General features: G+C 51.7%; 1 long non-coding RNA gene and 2 gene segments (V, D, J or C); all 3 read right to left on the bottom strand.

Moving 5' to 3' along the window:
- Positions 1-870: 870 nt before the first annotated feature.
- Positions 871-9,180, bottom strand: LOC129198894 (Ig mu chain C region-like). The segment is given in 9 exon segments: positions 871-1,037; positions 2,040-2,203; positions 2,291-2,602; positions 5,004-5,294; positions 5,405-5,464; positions 6,262-6,552; positions 7,301-7,609; positions 8,488-8,793; positions 8,878-9,180. Coding segments are annotated over 9 exon segments (1,941 nt in total).
- Positions 9,181-11,314: 2,134 nt separating this feature from the next.
- On the bottom strand, positions 11,315-12,791 carry LOC129198897 (uncharacterized). Its single transcript, XR_008574550.1, has 2 exons — positions 12,545-12,791; positions 11,315-11,453 (listed from the first exon to the last, which is right to left on the bottom strand). It is a non-coding gene; the product is annotated as an uncharacterized LOC129198897 (long non-coding RNA).
- Positions 12,792-15,932: 3,141 nt separating this feature from the next.
- The window catches only part of LOC129198883 (Ig mu chain C region-like), a gene marked incomplete at its 5' end in the record, with an annotated part of 75,176 nt that continues 71,855 nt past the window's right edge, over positions 15,933-19,253 (bottom strand). The window contains 2 exon segments of the C gene segment in view: positions 15,933-16,570; positions 18,898-19,227. Of these exon segments, the coding sequence occupies positions 16,176-16,570; positions 18,898-19,227 (725 nt within the window).

Genomic DNA, 19,253 nt, shown 5'->3' with positions numbered 1-19,253 from the left:
AAGCTTCCAAAAACCCCATTTTCTCCCAAAAAACCCCATTTTCTCCCGAAAGAACCCCATTTTCCATCAGTAAACCCCCCAAATTCCATCCAGCTTCCAAATTTCCCAATTTCCCTTGAAATATTCCCACTTTCTCCCCAAAGAACCCCATTTTCCATCAGTAGACCACCCCAAAGTTCTCACCAAGCTTCAAAAAAACCCCGTTTTCTCCCCAAAGAACCCCATTTTCCATCAGTAGACCACCCCAAATTCCATCCAGCTTCCAAATTTCCCAATTTCCCTTGAAATACTCCCATTTTCTCCCCAAAGAACCCCATTTTTCATCACTAGACCACCCCAAAGTTCTCACCAAGCTTCAAGGAAAAAACCCACCCAACCCTTCATCCCCATCCCCCCCTGCCGCCGCCGCCCAGCGCCGCGTCTACGTGCCGGAGGCCCCAAAATTTCACCGTTTGCCCTCAAACCCCCAAAATTCTGTTTTCTGCAAAATTCCCCCGCCCCGGTTTCGTTTCCCCTTTTCTCAGTTGGGGGGGGGGGGTTGTTTTTTTGGGGCGAATCGAGTCATTTTGGGAACAGACGTCGGTTCAAATCGAAGCGGGGAGGGGGAAGCAGCGCGACCGCGAACATCTGGATTCGGGCGGGGGAGGAACCAGATGCGTCCTGTTTACCGCCGCCGCGTTTCTCCTTCTGAGTCATCGCCGGGCGAGGGGGGAGACAAAAAAAAAGAAAACAACGCAAAAAACCCCCCCAAAACCGACCGAAAACAGCCAACCGCCCCCTAAATAGTTGTTTTTCAGCCCAAAACGCTCTTTTTCCCGTGGGAAACTTGAAAAAGGAGGTGGAAACGAGGAGAAAAAAAAACCCAGTGGTTTATTGGAAATATCCCCCCGCCGCCATGCGTAGATGAGGAAATTGTGAATAAAATTGGCCTTTTTGGGGATTTTTTCCCCCGTTTTTGTGCTTCTCCGGCGTTTCTTCCACCGAGGTCGTGGGGGACGATGATGGTGCCGGGGGGTGGGGTGGGGTCGTTATTTCACCTGGGGGGACAACGAGTGGGGAGGGGTGAGGAGGGGGGGGGGGGGGGTGAGAGCTCGGGTGGCAGCCAAAGCCATGGGTGGGCAACTCAACTCGTGGGTGGGCAACCCATGGGTGGGCAACCAAAGTCATGGGTGGGCAACCAAAGTCATGGGCGGGCAACCAAAGTCACGGGTGGGCAACCAAACCCATGGCTGGGCAACCTAAGCCAAGGTCAGGCAAGCCAACCCATGGCTGAGAACCTCACCCATGGCTGGGCAACCAACCCATGGCTGGGCAACCCAACCCAAGGCTGGACAACCCATGGCTGGGCAACCAAACCCATGGCTGGGCAACCCAACCCACGGCTGGACAACCCAAGGCTGGGCAACCAAACCCATGTCTGGACAACTCAATCTATGGCTGGGCAACCTACCCATGGCTGGGCAACCCAACCCATGGCTGGGCAACCTACCCATGGCTGGGCAACCAAACCCATGGCTGGGCAACCTAACCCAAGGCTGCACAACCCAACCCATGGCTGGGCAACCCAACCCACAGCTGGACAACCCAAGGCTGGGCAACCTACCCATGGCTGGGCAACCTAACCCATGGCTGGGCAACCTACCCATGGCTGGGCAACCTACCCATGGCTGGGCAACCAAACCCATGGCTGGGCAACCCAACCCATGGCTGGGCAACCTAACCCATGGCTGGGCAACCCAACCCATGGCTGGGCAACCTAACCCATGGCTGGGCAACCCAACCCACGGCTGGACAACCCAAGGCTGGGCAACCCATGGCTGGGCAACCAAATCCATGTCTGGACAACTCAATCTATGGTTGGACAACCTACCCATGGCTGGGCAACCTACCCATGGCTGGGCAACCTACCCATGGCTGGGCAACCTAACCCATGGCTGGGCAACCAAACCCATGGCTGGGCAACCAAATCCATGGCTGGGCAACCAAATCCATGGCTGGGCAACCCAACCCAAGGCTGGGCAACCCAACCATGGGGTTACCTTGAGGAAGGTGACGAAGCCGCTGTAGAAGATGAGGAGGAGGAAGAGCACCACGAAGGTGGAGACGGTGGTCAAGGCGCTGCCCTCCTCCTCCGGCTCGAGGTCATCGCCGTCGCCCAATAAACCGCAAGGCACGAAGCGCGACCCGGCGCAATCCCAGGGATCTGCGGGAAGGTGACAGCGGTGAGCCCTTCCCGCCTCGTTAATTAACCGCCCGTTAACGACCCCCCGCCGCTCCTTCGCCCCCCTACCGCCGTCGGCATGGACGTTCATCTCCAAGACCTCGTCGCTGGAGACGTGGGCGACCGAACAACCGTAGGACGTCCCGCCGGCCCACTCGCCCCACGCCACGTCCACGGCGACGACCAAAGAGCACCGACGCCTTTCGTGGTCGCAACTCGGCCCCTCGTCAGCCGGTGCTTCGTTAGCGCCGCGCCGCCGCCACGCCGCGATCTCCGGCGGGTAGAAGTCCTTCACGAGGCAGAAGAAGGTGAAGTTGTGGCCGGCGCAAGCTTCGGCGGGGGACGCCGGCAGGACCTGGAGGCTCGGGGGCTTCAGGGGACCTGCGGGAGGCGGCAGGGCGGGGCGTTTTGATGACGTCGCGAGGGTTTGGCTGAAATGCCAGCTTTTTTTTGCTGAAATTCCAGCTTTTTGTGCCGAAATGCCAGCTTTTTCTGCTGAAATTCCAGCCATTTTGCAGAAATTCCAGCCTTTTTTGCTGAAATTCCAGCCATTTTGCAGAAATTCCAGCCTTTTTTAGAGAAATTCCAGCCATTTTGCAGAAATTCCAGCCATTTTGCAGAAATTCCAGCCTTTTTTAGAGAAATTCCAGCCATTTTGGAGAAATTCCAGCCATTTTGCAGAAATTCCAGCCTTTTTTAGAGAAATTCCAGCCATTTTGCAGAAATTCCAGCCATTTTGCAGAAATTCCAGCTTTTTTTGCAGAAATTCCAGCCTTTTTTGCAGAAATTCCAGCCTTTTTTTGCTGAAATTCCAGCCATTTTGGAGAAATTCCAGCCTTTTTGAAGAAATTCCAGCCTTTTTTGCTGAAATTCCAGCCTTTTTTTGCTGAAATTCCAGCCATTTTGCAGAAATTCCAGCCATTTTGCTGAAATTCCAGCCATTTTGGAGAAATTCCAGCCTTTTTTGAGAAATTCCAGCCTTTTTTGCTGAAATTCCAGCGTGTTTTGCTGAAATTCCAGCGTTTTTGCAGAAATTCAAGCTTTTTTACAGAAATTCCAGCCATTTTGCTGAAATTCCAGCCATTTTGCAGAAATTCCAGCTTTTTTTGCAGAAATTCCAGCCTTTTTTAGAGAAATTCCAACCTTTTTTGCTGAAATTCCAGCCATTTTGGAGAAATTCCAGCCTTTTTGAAGAAATTCCAGCCATTTTGCTGAAATTCCAGCCATTTTGGAGAAATTCCAGCCATTTTGGAGAAATTCCAGCCTTTTTGGAGAAATTCCAACTTTTTTTCCTGAAATTCCAGCCATTTTGCAGAAATTCCAGCCTTTTTTAGAGAAATTCCAGCGGGTTTTGCTGAAATTCCAGCGTTTTTGCAGAAATTCAAGCTTTTTTACAGAAATTCCAGCCATTTTGCAGAAATTCCAGCCTTTTTTGCAGAAATGCCAGCCATTTTGCAGAAATTCCAGCCATTTTGCAGAAATGCCAGCATTTTTTTGCAGAAATTACAGCCATTTTGCAGAAATTCCAGGTTTTTTTGCAGAAATTCCAGCCTTTTTTAGAGAAATTCCAGCCTTTTTTTGCTGAAATTCCAGCCATTTTGGAGAAATTCCAGCCTTTTTGGAGAAATTCCAACCTTTTTTGCTGAAATTCCAGCCATTTTGCAGAAATTCCAGCCTTTTTTGCTGAAATTCCAGTGATTTGGGAGAAATTCCAGCGTTTTTTTCTGAAATTCCAGCATTATTTGCCAAAATTCAAGAGGTTTTGGAGAAATTCAGGCTTTTTGGCTGAAATTCAAGCGGGTTTTGCCAAAATTTCGGCATTTCTTGCAGGATTGCAAATATTTTTGGATCATTTAGGGTATTTTTGCAGCGTCGCAAGGACTTTTGCAGCATTAAAAGTCTTTTTGCAGCGTTGCATTTTTTGCAAAGGGCAAGCAATTTTTGCTGCATTTCAAAGATTTTTTGTCATATTTCAAGGATTTTTTGCCTCATTTTGAGGATTTTTTGCCAAATTTCGAGGATTTCTTGCCTGATTTTGAGGATTTTTTGCCTCAATTCGAGGATTTTTTTGCCAAATTTCGAGAATTCTTTGCCACATTTTAAGGATTTTTTGCCTCAATTCGAAGATTTTTGCCGCATTTCGAGGATTTTTGTCACATTTTGAGGATTTTTGCCTCAATTCGAGGATTTTTGGCCACATTTTGAGGATTTTTTTGCCACATTTTGAAGATTCTTTGCCACATTTTGAGGATTTTTTGCCTCATTTTGAGGATTCTTTGCCGAATTTTGAGGATTCTTTGCCTCAATTCGAGGATTTTTTGCCGAATTTCAAGGATTCTTTGCCACATTTTAAGGATTTTTTTGCCGAATTTCAAGGATTTTTGCCACATTTCGAGGATTTTTTGCCAAATTTTGAGGATTTTTGCCACACTTCGAGGATTTTTTGCCACATTTTGAGGATTTTTGCCGCATTTTGAGGATTTTTTTGCCACATTTTGAGGATTTTTGCCACATTTTGAGGATTCTTTGCCACATTTTGAGGATTTTGGCCACTTTTTGAGGATATTTCACCCCATTTTGAGGTTTTTTTGCCGAATTTCAGGGTTTTTTTTGCCGAATTTCGGGGTTTTTTGCCAAATTTCGGGTTTTTTTGCCGAATTTTGGGTTTTTTTTGCTGAATTTCGGCGTTTTTTGCCGAATTTTGGGGGGTTTTGGCCAAATTCCGAGGATTTTTCGCCAAATTCCGAGGATTTCTCACCCCAATTCTTTCCCCCCCCCTCACCCGTCGTCCGGCTGATCTCCAGCCGCGTCTCCCGCTCGCCGTCCCGCACCCGGCAGGAGAAGTTGCCCGTCGCCTTCCAATCCCTCAAACCGACCCGCAACCGACTCTGCGTCCCCGTCGCGGCGTCGCGACGCGTCTCCGCCTCCTCGGGCCCCGCCCGCCGCCCGTCCGCCGTCCAATCCACGGTGGCGTTGGCCAACGGGGTGACGCAGGTCAAGTTGGCCGCTCGGTGTCGGAAGAGCTCGTGGAACGAGGGAGGTCGAAGGGAAGCGGGCGGAGATGTGGGGCAACCTAAAACCGGGGGACACCAAAAGGGGTTCGGGGGTGACGGCGAGGTGAACGTCCTTCTCCTGGCCCTCAAAACCAGGGCAGGGAGGGGACAAGGAAGGGGCGGAGCTCACCGCGGTGGGATGAGGTCTTCTCCTGTGGCACGGGTGTGGTGGGGGACGGTTTGGGGAGACCTGCGGGGGGGGGGGAATAAAAAGGGGGGTGTGTGATGAGTTGGTGGGAAGAGCAGCCGGTGCTCGAGGGGGGCGCGGGTGATGGTGGCGGTGGGCTTGGCGTGGAGATCCTCAACCTATTGGAGATGCCAGGCCACGTAGGAGAAGAGCAGCACCCCAAAACAGCATCAAGGGGGGGTTGTTGAACCTCCCGAGGAGAAATCAGGTGGTTGATGGACTTGATAAGAAGAACCTCACCTCATTGGAGGTGGCAACCCAACCCCTAGTAGATGCCAAGCCATGTAGGAGAAGAGCAGCACCCCAAAACAACATCAAGAGGGGGTTGTTGAACCTCCTGAGGAGAAATCAGGTGCTTGATGGACTTGATAAGGAGAACCTGACCTCGTTGGAGGTGGCAACCCAACCTATTGGAGATGCCAGGCCACGTAGGACAAGAGCAGCACCCCAAAACAGCATCAAGGGGGGGTTGTTGAACCTCCAGAGGAGAAATCAGGTGGTTGATGGACTCGGCATGGAGATCCTCAACCTGTAGTAGATACCAACCCATGTAGGACAGGAGCGGGACCCCAAACCAACATCAAGGGAGGTCACTTGCTCCTCAAAAGAATAAATCAGGCGGTTGATGGACTCGGCATGGAGATCCTCAACCCGTAGTAGATACCGACCCATGGAGGACAAGAGCGGCACCCCAAAATCAAGCCCTCCATCAGGAGGGGGTTTCATGGTGAACATCTCCTCCGCATCACCTCTTCCACATCGTTTCACCCCAAAACCACCCCCCCCATGATGTTCCTCACCGTCCTCTTCGGTGGCGTGCAAGGGTTGGTCCAGGGTGGGATGTTGCACCACGCAGGCGTAGTCCTTCCCTTCCTCGTCCTTCTCCAACCGGAGGATGCTGAGGGTGGAGAAGACCTCCTGCCCGGTGACGGGACTCGTTTGGGTACGGGCATGGAGGTCACGTTTACCCGTCCAATGGATGCTGATGTCACGAGGGGCGAAGTCGGTGACGTCACAGAGGAGGAGAGCCGGGGTGGTGACGCCGGGGGGGACGCGGGTGACCTTCACCTTCGGTGTCTTCCTGGGACTGGCTGGGGTGGGGAGGGGTGAGACCCTGAGTTCCAGCCCAGGTGGGACCCCAGAGGGTCCTGGTGGGTCTACAGGGTCCTGGTGGGTCTACAGGGTCCTGGTGGGTCCATAGGGCCCTGCTGGGTCTACAGGGTTCTGGTGGGTCTACAGGGTTCTGGTGGGTCTACAGGGTCCTGGTGGGTCCATAGGGCCCTGCTGGGTCTACAGGGCCCTGATGGGTCCATAGGGTCCTGGTGAGTCTATAGGGTCCTGGTGGGTCCATAGGGTCCTGGTGAGTCTATAGGGTCCTGGTGGGTCCATAGGGTCCTGGTGAGTCTATAGGGTCCTGGTGGGTCCATAGGGTCCTGGTGGGTCCATAGGGTCCTGGTGGGTCTACAGGGACCTGGTGGGTCTACAGGGTCCTGGTGGGTCTATAGGGACCTGGTGGGTCCATAGGGTCCTGGTGGGTCTATAGGGACCTGGTGGGTCCATAGGGTCCTGGTGGGTCTATAGGGACCTGGGCAACCCTATAAGGTCCTGGTGGGTCTACATGGACCTGGGCAACCCTATAGGGTCCTGGTGGGTCTACAGGGTTCTGGTGGGTCCATAGGGCCCTGGTGGGTCTATAGGGTCCTGGTGGGTCCACAGGGCCCTGGGCAAGTCTATAGGGCCCCACCGACCCCATACGGCTCTGGGCCACCCTCTGTGGCCCCATAGATCCCCGTGCAGCCCCATACGGCCCCGTAGGGCCCCCTCTACCCCCCAACTCACAGGTGGGACCCAGCAGGAACTCCAGGGAGATGCTGGGGTGGCAGGGGACGGTGGCTTCACAGCCCAACCTGAGACCGGTCCCCCACTGGTCCAGGGTGACGGGGCGGGTGAGGAGAAGACTCTGGGTGCCGTTGGGGTGGTGGGTGAGGGTACCCGCCCCGCCCGCATGCGGTCTGCTCCAGGAGATGGTGGCACCTTCAAGGTGTTGACCCAGGAGAAGGCAGGAGGCCATGGAGGGGCCGGCCAGAAGGTCGGAGTAGGAGGGTTGGATGGAGTAGAGCTGCGGTAGGAGCGAGGTGCTGGAGCAGGCTGGGGGGGAAGAGAGGGTGAGAAGGTCCAGGGTGGGTCATGGCCGGTGGTGGGTGTCCATGCTTCACATCTGGCATTTCTCCACCCATCCACCCATCCATCACATCTGGTGTCCATCCATCCATGGCTGATGTCTCTCCATCCATCTATCCATCATGTCTTGTATCTCCTTATCCATCCATCCATCCATCACCTCTGGTGTCCATCCATCCATCACGTCTGGTCTCCATCCATCCATCCATCCATCCATTCATCCATCCACCATGTCTGGTGTCCATCCACCCATCCATCCATCCATCCATCCATCCACCATGTCTGGTGTCCATCCACCCATCCATCCATCCATCCATCCATCCACCATGTCTGGTGTCCATCCATCCATCCATCCATCCATCCATCCATCCATTCACCATGTCTGGTGTCCATCCATCCATCCATCCATCCATTCACCATGTCTGGTGTCCACCCATCCATCCATCCATCCATCCATCCACCATGTCTGGTGTCCATCCATCCATCCATCCATCCATCCATTCACCATGTCTGGTGTCCATCCATCCATCCATCCATCCATCCATTCACCATGTCTGGTGTCCATCCATCCATCCATCCATCCATCCATCCATCCATCCATTCACCATGGCTGATGTCTCTCCATACTTCTAACCATCACATCTTGTATCTCCTCATCCATCCATCACGTCTGGTGTCCATCCATTCATCCATCCATCATGGCTGATATCTCTCCATCCATCTATCCATCACATCTAGTATCTTCTCATCCATCCATCCATCCACCCATCCACCCATCCACGTCTGGTGTCCATCCATCCATCCATCCATCCTTCCATCACCTCCGGTGTCCACCCCCCCCTTACCCATGCACTTGCTGGTGTTGCGCATCACAGTTCCTCCACCCACCGACTGGGTGGTCACCTTGCAGGTGTAGATGTCCCCCTTGTCCCAACTGTCCCGCTTGATCATCAACAAACTTCTCCCCGTGTCCGCCCCCTTGGTGGGTGGCTGTCCCATCTCCACCCCGTTCAGCAACCAGGACGCCTTGATCTCCTCAGACTTGGAACTCCAGAAGACGCAGTGGAGCTTCACTTCCACCTCACCGTCTTCATCTCCACACCGCGGTTCCACCAGGTAGACCTGCGGCCCTTGCGTCACCGGCTTGCACACTGCAAAAAGAGACGTGGGATGGGTTCCACCGTGATGTCACACCCCATCCCTGCGTCCAACGTCCCACCGAAACCGTCTCCTACCGTCCTTGAAGAACGTCTTGGAGCTGAGGTTGCTGGAACCCTGTTGGGCCTGACACCACAGTTCTCCCTGGTTGCCGGTGACGCGGACGTGGCTGCTGGTGATGTAGAGGCGGCTGTCGGCCTGCGCGGTGCCCAGCATCACGGCGTTGGTGGCCACCTCCGAGGACCAGTGGATGGTGAGGTCACGGGGGAAGAACATGGTCACCAGGCAGATCAAGGAGGTGTCGCCGGCGCTCGGGGAGCAGCAAGGAGACACGGGGAAGGTGCTGGGAGGTCTCAGGGGATCTGCTGGGCGAGGGAAGGGGGTGGGCGAGGGCAGCGCCCCAAAAACTACTCCGAGGAGGACATGGCCATGCCAAAACTACTCCGAGGAGGACACAGTTCCCCAAAACTACTCCAAGGAGGACATGATCCATCCCAAAACTACTCCAAGGAGGACACAGCTCCCCAGACTACTCCGAGGAGGACACGACCCACCCCAAAACTACTCCAAGGAGGACATGGCCATGCCAAAACTACTCCAAGGAGGACACAGTTCCCCAAAACTACTCCAAGGAGGACATGGCCCACCCAAAACTACTCCAAGGAGGACACAGTTCCCCAAAACTACTCCAAGGAGGACATGACCACCCCAAAAACTGGTCTGAGGAGGACATGGCCCACCCAAAACTACTCCAAGGAGGACACAGTTCCCCAAAACTACTCCAAGGAGGACACAACCCATCCTAAAACTACCCTGAGGAGGACATGGCCCCCTAAAACTACTCCAAGGAGGACACAGTTCCCCAGACTACTCCGAGGAGGACATGGCCACCCCAAAACTACTCCAAGGAGCGTCCACCCCATTACAACCCTCCCAGACCAACTCCTAGGAGTACGTACCCCATTGCAGCCCCCCCAAAAACTACTGTGAGGAACATCCGCCCCATTGTAGCTCCCTCAAAAACAACTCCTAGGAGTACACAGCCCCCCCAAAAGAACTCCTAGGAGTACGCAGCCCCCCCAAAACTACTCCTAGGAGTACACACTCCCCCCAAAATTACTCCCAGGAGTACGCAGCCCCCCAAAAAGAACTCCTAGGAGTACGCAGCCCCCCCAAAACTACTCCTAGGAGTACACACTCCCCCCCAAATTACTCCCAGGAGTACACAGCCCCCCCAAAAGAACTCCTAGGAGTACGCAGCCCCCCAAAAACTACTCCTAGGAGTACACACTCCCCCCAAAATTACTCCCAGGAGTACACAGCCCCCCCAAAAGAACTCCTAGGAGTACGCAGCCCCCCAAAACTACTCCTAGGAGTACACACTCCCCCCCAAATTACTCCCAGGAGTACACAGCCCCCCCAAAAGAACTCCTAGGAGTACGCAGCCCCCCAAAACTACTCATAGGAGTACACAGCCCCCCCAAAAGAACTCCTAGGAGTACACAGCCCCCCCCCAAACTACTCCTAGGAGTATGCAGCCCCCCCAAAAGAACTCCTAGGAGTACACAGCCCCCCCCCAAACTACTCCTAGGAGTATGCAGCCCCCAAAGCTACTCCCAGGAGTACACCCCCCCCCCAAAAGAACTCCTAGGAGTACACAGCCCCCCAAAATTACTCCCAGGAGTACACAGCCCCCCCAAAAGAACTGCAAGGAGTACACAGCCCCCCAAAACTACTCCTAGGAGTACACACTCCCCCCAAAAGAACTGCAAGGAGTACACAGCCCCCCCCCAAACTACTCCTAGGAGTACGCAGCCCCCCAAAACTACTCCCAGGAGTACACCCCCCCAAAAGAACTCCTAGGAGTACGCAGCCCCCCAAAACTACTCCTAGGAGTACACACTCCCCCCCAAATTACTCCCAGGAGTACACAGCCCCCCCAAAAGAACTCCTAGGAGTACACAGCCCCCCAAAACTACTCCTAGGAGTATGCAGCCCCCCCAAAAGAACTCCTAGGAGTACACAGCCCCCCAAAACTACTCCTAGGAGTACGCAGCCCCCCCAAAAGAACTCCTAGGAGTACACAGCCCCCCAAAACTACTCCTAGGAGTATGCAGCCCCCCCAAAAAGAACTCCTAGGAGTACGCAGCCCCCCAAAACTACTCTTAGGAGTACACAACCCCCCAAAAGAACTCCTAGGAGTACATACCCCACTGTAGCCCTCCTCAAACAACTCCTAGGAGCACGCAACACCCCCCCCCCCCCGAACCTACTCCTAGGAGTATGCAGGCCCCCCCCAAAAATCCTACTCCTAGGAGGATGTAGCCCCCCAAAAGTAACTCCTAAGAGTACACAGCCCCCAGAAAAACTACTCCCAGGAGTACACACACATCCCCCCCAATTACTCCTCGGAGTATCCCCCCCCCCCAAAAAAAGGGTGCTGGGGTCGCAGGGTTCCCCCGCTCTCACGTTGTGGAATTCCGGAGAAAATCAAGCGGAAAACGGGAGAAAAATGGGAAAATTTTTATTGTGGGGCTGGAGAATATTTACAACGAGGAGGAGGAAACACAAGTGGGGGCGGAGAATCCCGAAAAAATTCCAGCAGCGTCCGGCGGCGAAGGGAAGAAACGCGGCGGGAGCGGAGTTATTTCACCTGGGAGGGGGGGAAGGGGAATTAATTAGGTTAATTGGGTAATTAGGGGGGGCGGGAGGGGATTTTTGGGGGAGGATGGGGGAAAAATTGGGAATTTTGGGGGAGGATGGGGGGAAAAAATTGGGAATTTTTTTTTTTTTCCCAAAAATAGGGGGGAAATAGGGATGTTTTTGGAAAGATGCGGGGAAAACGAGGGGGGGTTGCAAAAAATGGGGAGGAATTTGGGATTTTTTTGCAAAAATGGAGGGGAATTTGGGGATTTTTAAAAAAATTGGGGGGTAATAGGGGGTTTTTTTTTGCAAAAATGGGGGGAAATAGCGGTTTTTTGCAAAAATGGAGGGGAATTTGGGATTTTTTTTGCAAAAATGGGGGAAATAGCAAATTTTTGCAAAAAATGGAGGGGAATTAGGGATATTTTGGAAGGATGGGGAGAAATTAGGGGATATTTTAAAAAAATTGAGGGGAAATAGAGATATTTTTGCAAAAATGGGGGGAAATAGCGATTTTTTTGCAAAAATGGAGGGGAATTTGGGATTTTTTTTGCAAAAATGGGGAAAATAGCGATTTTTTTCACAAAAATGGGGGGAATTAGGGATATTTTGGAAGGATGGGGGAGAAATTAGGGGATTTTTAAAAAAATTGAGGGGTAACAGGGATTTTTTTGCAAAAATGGGGGAAAATAGCGGGTTTTTGCAAAAATGGAGGGGAATTTGGGATTTTTTTGCAAAAATGGGGAAAATAGCGATTTTTTTTCACAAAAATGGAGGGGAATTTGGGATTTTTTTTTTGCAGAAATGGGGGAAATAGCAATTTTTTTGCAAAAAATGGGGAGGAATTAGAGGTTTTTTGCAAAAATGGGGGGAATAGAGATTTTTTTTTCAAAGATGGGGGAAAAATAGTGATTTTGGGGGAAGGATGGGGAGAAAAATAGCAATTTTTGGGGAAGGATGGGGAAAAAATAGCAATTTTTGGCGAAGAATAGCAGGGAAAATAAGGGATTTTTTTTTTTTTTCAAGAACACGGAAAAATAAGGATTTTGGGGAAAATTGGGGGGAAAAAAGGGGGATTTTGGGGAAATGGAAGCCCCATACCTTGATCAAGGTGACCGTGGCGCTGTAGAAGAGGCTGAGGATGAAGAGGACGATGAAGGTCGAGGCCGTCGCCCAGAGGTTGTTGAGATCTTCCTCCTCCGCCTCCGTGAAGCCATCGAGGAAGGCTTTAATTTTTATTTTTTTGGGGGGGAACACACAAAAAAAAAAAAAAAAGGGGGTGTTAGCACCGTCACCCAACCGAGGGGGGGCACCCTTGGGTGCAGCACCCTGGGGGTGCGAAGGGAGGGGAGGCGGGACAACGGGTTTGGGTTAATTCGGGGCGATTTTGGTTACGCGCGAAGCTGGGAAAATGTTGTTTTGTTTTTTTTTTGGGGGGGGGATGGCGGTAAGGATTTGGGGGGGCGGTCAGGGTGGCTGCACCTTAAAAATGTGGGGGGTTGTACCCCAAAATCTGGGGTGCGCAGCCCAAAATTTGAGAAATTCCCCCCCACACCCAAAAAAAAAAAAAAAATCTGGGGTGCGCAGCCCAAAATTGGGGATTTCTACCCCAAACTCGGGGGGGGTTGTACCCCAAAATCTGGGGGTGCGCAGCCCAAAATTGGGGATTTCTACCCCAAACTCGGGGGTTTTGGACCCCAAAATCTGGGGGTGCGCAGCCCAAAATTGGGGATTTCTACCCCAAACTCGGGGGTTTTGGACCCCAAAATCTGGGGGTGCGCAGCCCAAAATTGGGGATTTCTACCCCAAACTGGGGGGTTTTAACCCCAAAATCTGGGGGTGCGCAGCCCAAAATTGGGGATTTCTACCCCAAAATCTGGGGTGCACGCAGCCTTCCCCCCTCCCTGCCCCCCAAATTTCTCATCCTCCTCGCCTTCTGCCCCTAAATCATCACTTTTAGACCCAAAAAATCGGGCGGTGGTGGGGGTGGATTTCCCCTTTTCTACCAAAAAATACAAATTTAAAAAAAAAAAAAATTTGGGGGGGGGGGTGAGAGTCTGCTGTGCAAATTTTGGAGGATTTTGGGGGGGGTAGAAGGGGGTGCAGCTGCAGGTCTGTGCAAGAGGAAGGCGTGTGCAAGAGGATGTGTGCAAGAGGAAGGCGCGTGCAAGAGCAGGGTGCAATCAACAGGAGGGCGTGTGCAAGAGGAGAGTGCGAGAGGAGGGCGCGTGCAAGAGGAAGGCGAGTGCAAAAGGAGGGCGTGCGTGAGAGCAGGGTGCAACAGGATGTGTGCAAGAGGAGGGCGTGTGCAAGAAGAAGGTGCGTGCCAGAGGAAGGCGCGTGCAAGAGGAGGGTGCAAGAGGATGTGTGCGAGAGGAGGGCACATGCAAGAGGAAGGCGCGTGCAAAAGGGGGGGCGTGTGCGAGAGCAGGGTGCAAGAGGATGTGCGCAAGAGGAGGGTGCGTGCAAGAGGAGGGTGCAAGAGGACGTGTGCAAGAGGAAGGCGCGTGCAAGAGGAAGGCGCGTGCAAGAGGAGGGTGCAAGAGGATGTGTGTGAGAGGAGGGCACGTGCAAGAGGAAGGCGCGTGCAAAAGGGGGGGGCGTGTGCGAGAGCAGGGTGCAAGAGGATGTGCGCAAGAGGAGGGTGCGTGCAAGAGGAGGGTGCAAGAGGACGTGTGCAAGAGGAAGGCGCGTGCAAGAGGAAGGCGCGTGCAAGAGGAGGGTGCAAAAGGACATGTGCAAGAAGAAGGTGTGTGCCAGAGGAAGATGCGTGCAAGAGCAGGGTGCAAGAGGAGGGTGCAAGAGCATGTGTGCAAGAGGGCGCGTGCAAGAGGAAGGTGCGTGCAAGAGGAGGGTGCAAGAGGACATGTGCAAGAGGAGGGCACGTGCAAGAGGACGTGTGCGAGAGGAAGGGGCGTGCAAGGGGGCGGCGCACGGGGAGGCGGGATGAGGCCAGGGCAGGACAGGCGTGAGGGATGGCACCCGTGCGAGCGACGGTGCGAGAGGGGGGGGGGCGTGCGAGGGGACACGCCGCGTGCGAGAGGAGGAGGAAGATCGCAGGAGGAGGAGGAAGATGGCGAGGACGGAGATTGCACGAGGAGGATGAAGATCGCGAGAGGGGGATGAAGATCACAAGAGGAGGGTGAAGATCACGAGAGGGGGATGAAGATCGTGAGAGGAGGGTGAAGATCACGAGAGGAGGGTGAAGATCACGAGAGGGGGATGAAGATCACAAGAGGGGGATGAAGATCGTGAGATGATGATGAAGATTGTGAGAGGAGGCCGAAGCTTGCAAGGAGACGATGAAGATCGCAAGGGGAGGATGAAGCCGGCACGAGGAGGATGAAGATTCCAAGAGGAGGATGAAGATCGCGAGAGGGGGATGAAGATTGCGAGGACAGAGATTGCGAGAGGGGGATGAAGGTTATGAGAGGAGGATGAAGACTGGGAGAGGAGGATGAAGATTGTGAGGCTGAAGATTGTGAGAGGAGGATGAAGATTCCAGGAGGAGGATGAAGGTTTGAGGAGGAGGATGAAGGTTCCAGGAGGAGGATGAAGATTCTAGGAGGAAGATGAAGGTTTGAGGAGGAGGATGAAGGTTCTAGGAGGAAGATGAAGGTTTGAGGAGGAGGATGAAGGTTCTAGGAGGAGGATGAAGGTTTGAGGAGGAGGATGAAGGTTCCAGGAGGAGGATGAAGGTTTGAGGAGGAAGATGAAGATTCCAGGAGGAGGATGAAGGTTCCAGGAGGAGGATGAAGGTTTGAGGAGGAAGATGAAGATTCCAGGAGGAGGATGAAGGTTCGAGGAGGAGGATGAAGACCGTGAGGACTGAGATTGTGAGAGGAGGGTGAAGACGGCAAGAGGAAGATGAAGATCCTGCGGATGAAGAGTGCAGGAGGAGGATGAAGATGCGGAGAGGAGGATGAAGCTGGCACGACGGGGATGAAGATTCAGAGAGGAGGATGAGGATTGTGAGATGGGGATGAAGATTGTGAGAGGAGGAGGAGGAGGAGGGTTGCACGAGGAGGGTGAGGGTTGCGAGAGGAGGAGGATGAAGATCGTGAGGGCGAAGATGGCTGGAGGAGGAGGATGAAGACGGCAGGGGGAGGAAGATGAAGATGGCAGGAGGAGGAGGACAAAGATGGCAGGAGGAGGAAGACGAAGATGGCAGGAGGAGGAGGATGAAGACGGCAGGAGGAGGAAGATGAAGATGGCAGGAGGAGGAGGATGAAGACGGCAGGAGGAGGAGGATGAAGATGGCAGGAGGAGGAGGATGAAGATGGCAGGAGGAGGAAGATGAAGATGCCGCGAGGAGGCCGAAGCTTACCGAGACCGCTGCAGCCGCCCCGCCCTTCCTCCGCCCCAACCCCCCCCCCCCAAACCCCCCCCAACCCCCCCCAAAACGTCGCTCCGGCCCTTCCCCCCTCCCCCCTCCCTTACAACCACCCCCCGCCCCCCCCCCCAAAAATTAAAAAAATTTTAAAAAAAATTCTAAAAACCAATTTTTATTGCTCTTTCGCGCCAAAATTTGCTACTTTTTTTTTTTTTTTTTTTTTTCCTGGGGGGCCGAGAGAAGCCGGCAAAAAAATTTGCTCCGAAATTTCCGAATCGATGATTTTAAACTCCCCCCCCCCCCCAAAAAAAAAAAAAAAAAAAAAAATTGGGAAAAAAATGCAAAAAACTGACCAAAAAAAAAAAAAAAATTAATAATTAGCGGGTCGTTAACGAGGGGTTAATAACAAGCGGCGGCGGTGTCGGACAGCACCAGCGACACGTTGACGGCCGTTGGTTTACCGGAAGATTTATCCACGGATTTTTGCGCCACCTGCAACGGGATTTGCTCGTGCCCCACCAAACACGTAAAAACGTTCCCGGCCGCCCAATCGTCTCCGGTGACGCTTAACGAGCTGTAGATGATGTAAGAGGTGACGCTTTTCCCTTCGGCCACCGGGTCGAAGGTGATGTAATCGCTCGCCGCTAACGGTTCGCCGTTACGGAGCCAACGGACGAAGAGGTCGGGGGGGTTGAAGCCTTTGGCCAGGCAGGTGACGGTGACGCTTTCGCCGGCGGCGATTTGGTCGGGCGGAGGCGGGAGGACGTAGACGGAAGGAGGTTTGGCGTCGCGACCTGCGGCGAGGAGGAAGAGGAGGAGGGAAGAGGAGGAAGAAGTCGGGGTGGAGGGGGGGGGGGTGGGGAGAGGGGAGAGGGGGGTTTGGTTGTAAAATAAATGGGGGGGTTGGGTCCCCGCCCCGGATTTTGGAAAATAATCGGGGTGATTGCATCAATTTTCTCCGGATTTTGCAAAATAATTGGGGGGATTGCGTCCCTGAACTCGATTTTGGAAAATAATTGGGGGGATTGTGTCGATTTCTCTGGATTTTGCAAAATAATTGGGGTGATTGTATCGATTTCTCTGGATTTTGGCAAAATAATTGGGGTGATTGCGTTGATTTCTGTGGATTTTGGAAAATAATTGGGGGGATTGTGTCGATTTCTCTGGATTTTGGCAAAATAATTGGGGGGATTGTATCGATTTCTCTGGATTTTGCAAAATAATTGGGGGGATTGTATCGATTTCTCTGGATTTTGGAAAATAATTGGGGGGATTGTGTCGATTTCTCTGGATTTTGGCAAAATAATTGGGGGGATTGTATTGATTTATCCGGATTTTGCAAAATAATTGGGGGGATTGTATCGATTTCTCTGGATTTTGCAAAATAATTGGGGGGATTGTGTCGATTTCTCTGGATTTTGGCAAAATAATTGGGGGGATTGTATCGATTTCTCTGGATTTTGCAAAATAATTGGGGGGATTGTGTCGATTTCTCTGGATTTTGCAAAATAATTGGGGGGATTGTGTCGATTTCCCTGGATTTTGCAAAATAATTGGGGGGATTGTATCGATTTCTCTGGATTTTGCAAAATAATTGGGGGGATTGCGTCCCTGAACTCGATTTTGGAAAATAATTGGGGGGATTGTGTCGATTTCTCTGGATTTTGGCAAAATAATTGGGGGGATTGTATCGATTTCTCCGGATTTTGCAAAATAATTGGGGTGATTGTATCGATTTCTCTGGATTTTGCAAAATAATTGGGGGGATTGTGTCGATTTCTCTGGATTTTGGCAAAATAATTGGGGGGATTGTATCGATTTCTCTGGATTTTGCAAAATAATTGGGGGGATTGTGTCGATTTCTCTGGATTTTGCAAAATAATTGGGGGGATTGTATCGATTTCTCTGGATTTTGCAAAATAATTGGGGGGATTGCGTCCCTGAACTCGATTTTGGAAAATAATTGGGGGGATTGTGTCGATTTCTCTGGATTTTGGCAAAATAATTGGGGGGATTGTATCGATTTCTCTGGATTTTGCAAAATAATTGGGGTGATTGTATCGATTTCTCTGGATTTTGCAAAATAATTGGGGGGATTGTGTCGATTTCTCTGGATTTTGGCAAAATAATTGGGGTGACTGTATTGATTTTTCCAGATTTTAGCAAAATAATTGGGGTGATTGCGTTGATTTCTGTGGATTTTGGAAAATAATTGGGGGATTGTATCGATTTCTCGGGATTTTGGAAAATAATTGGGGGGATTGTGTCAATTTCTCCAGATTTTGGCAAAATAATCAGGGTGATTGTATTGATTTCTCTGGATTTGGAAAATAATTGGGGGGATTGTATTGATTTCTCTGGATTTTGGAAAATAATCAGGGTGACTGTATTGATTTCTCGGGATTTTGGAAAATAATTGGGGGGATTACGTCGATTTCTCTGGATTTTGGAAAATAATCGGGGTGATAGTGTCGATTTCTCTGGATTTTGGAAAATAATCAGAGTGATTGTGTCCCTGACCTCAATTTTGGAAAATAATTGGGGGGATTGTGTCGATTTCTCTGGATTTTGGAACATAATTGGGGTGATTGTATTGATTTCTCTGGATTTTGGAAAATAATCGGGGTGATTGCGTCCCTGACCTGGATTTTGGAAAATAATTGGGATGATTGCATTGATTTCTCTGGATTTTGGAAAATAATTAGGGGGATTATGTCGATTTCTCCGGATTTTGGAAAATAATTGGGGTGATTGCATCGATTTCTCTGGATTTTGGAAAATAATCAGGGTGATTGTATTGATTTCTCTGGATTTTGGAAAATAATCGGGGTGACTGTATCGATTTCTCTGGATTTTGGAAAATAATTGTGGGGATTGTATTGATTTCTCTGGATTTTGGAAAATAATCGGGGTGACTGTATCGATTTCTCTGGATTTTGGGAAATAATTGGGGGGATTGCGTTGATTTCTCTGGATTTTGCAAAATAACCGGGGTGATTGCATTGATTTCTCTGGATTTTACAAAAATATTTGGTGCAATTTCACCCTTTCCTCCTAATTTCACAAAATATTTGGTGCAATTTCCCCGTTTCCTCCTAATTTCCACCCCCCAAAAACTCACCCATGGTCTTCTGCAACTTGACCTCGGTCGGGAAGAGGAGCTCGGGGTGGGTGACCTTGCAGGTGTAGACCTCGCCCTTGTCCCACTCGTCGGCGCAAACGCTGGCCACGCCGTCGACGCCGTAGAGGCTGTTGGGTTGCAGGACGCGTGCCGACGTCTTGGTTTCCAACTTCTCGCCGTTCTCCTTCCACCAGGAGATGACCAAACCGTCGACGGTGGGCAAGTTGGCCACCTTGCACGTCAACTTGGCCACCTTATCTTTGAAGATATCGGCGAAAACGGGAGGGACGACCCGCACGGCGATTTCTTCGCCTCCATCCGGCCGGTTGTCTGGGGTTTTTAAGTAACAAAAAAAC

This window comes from Grus americana, chromosome 37, assembly GCF_028858705.1.
Source record: "Grus americana isolate bGruAme1 chromosome 37, bGruAme1.mat, whole genome shotgun sequence".
Taxonomy (NCBI): domain Eukaryota; kingdom Metazoa; phylum Chordata; class Aves; order Gruiformes; family Gruidae; genus Grus; species Grus americana.
Note: the sequence above shows the minus strand (reverse complement) of the source record. Positions and strands in the feature narration are given on the sequence as shown.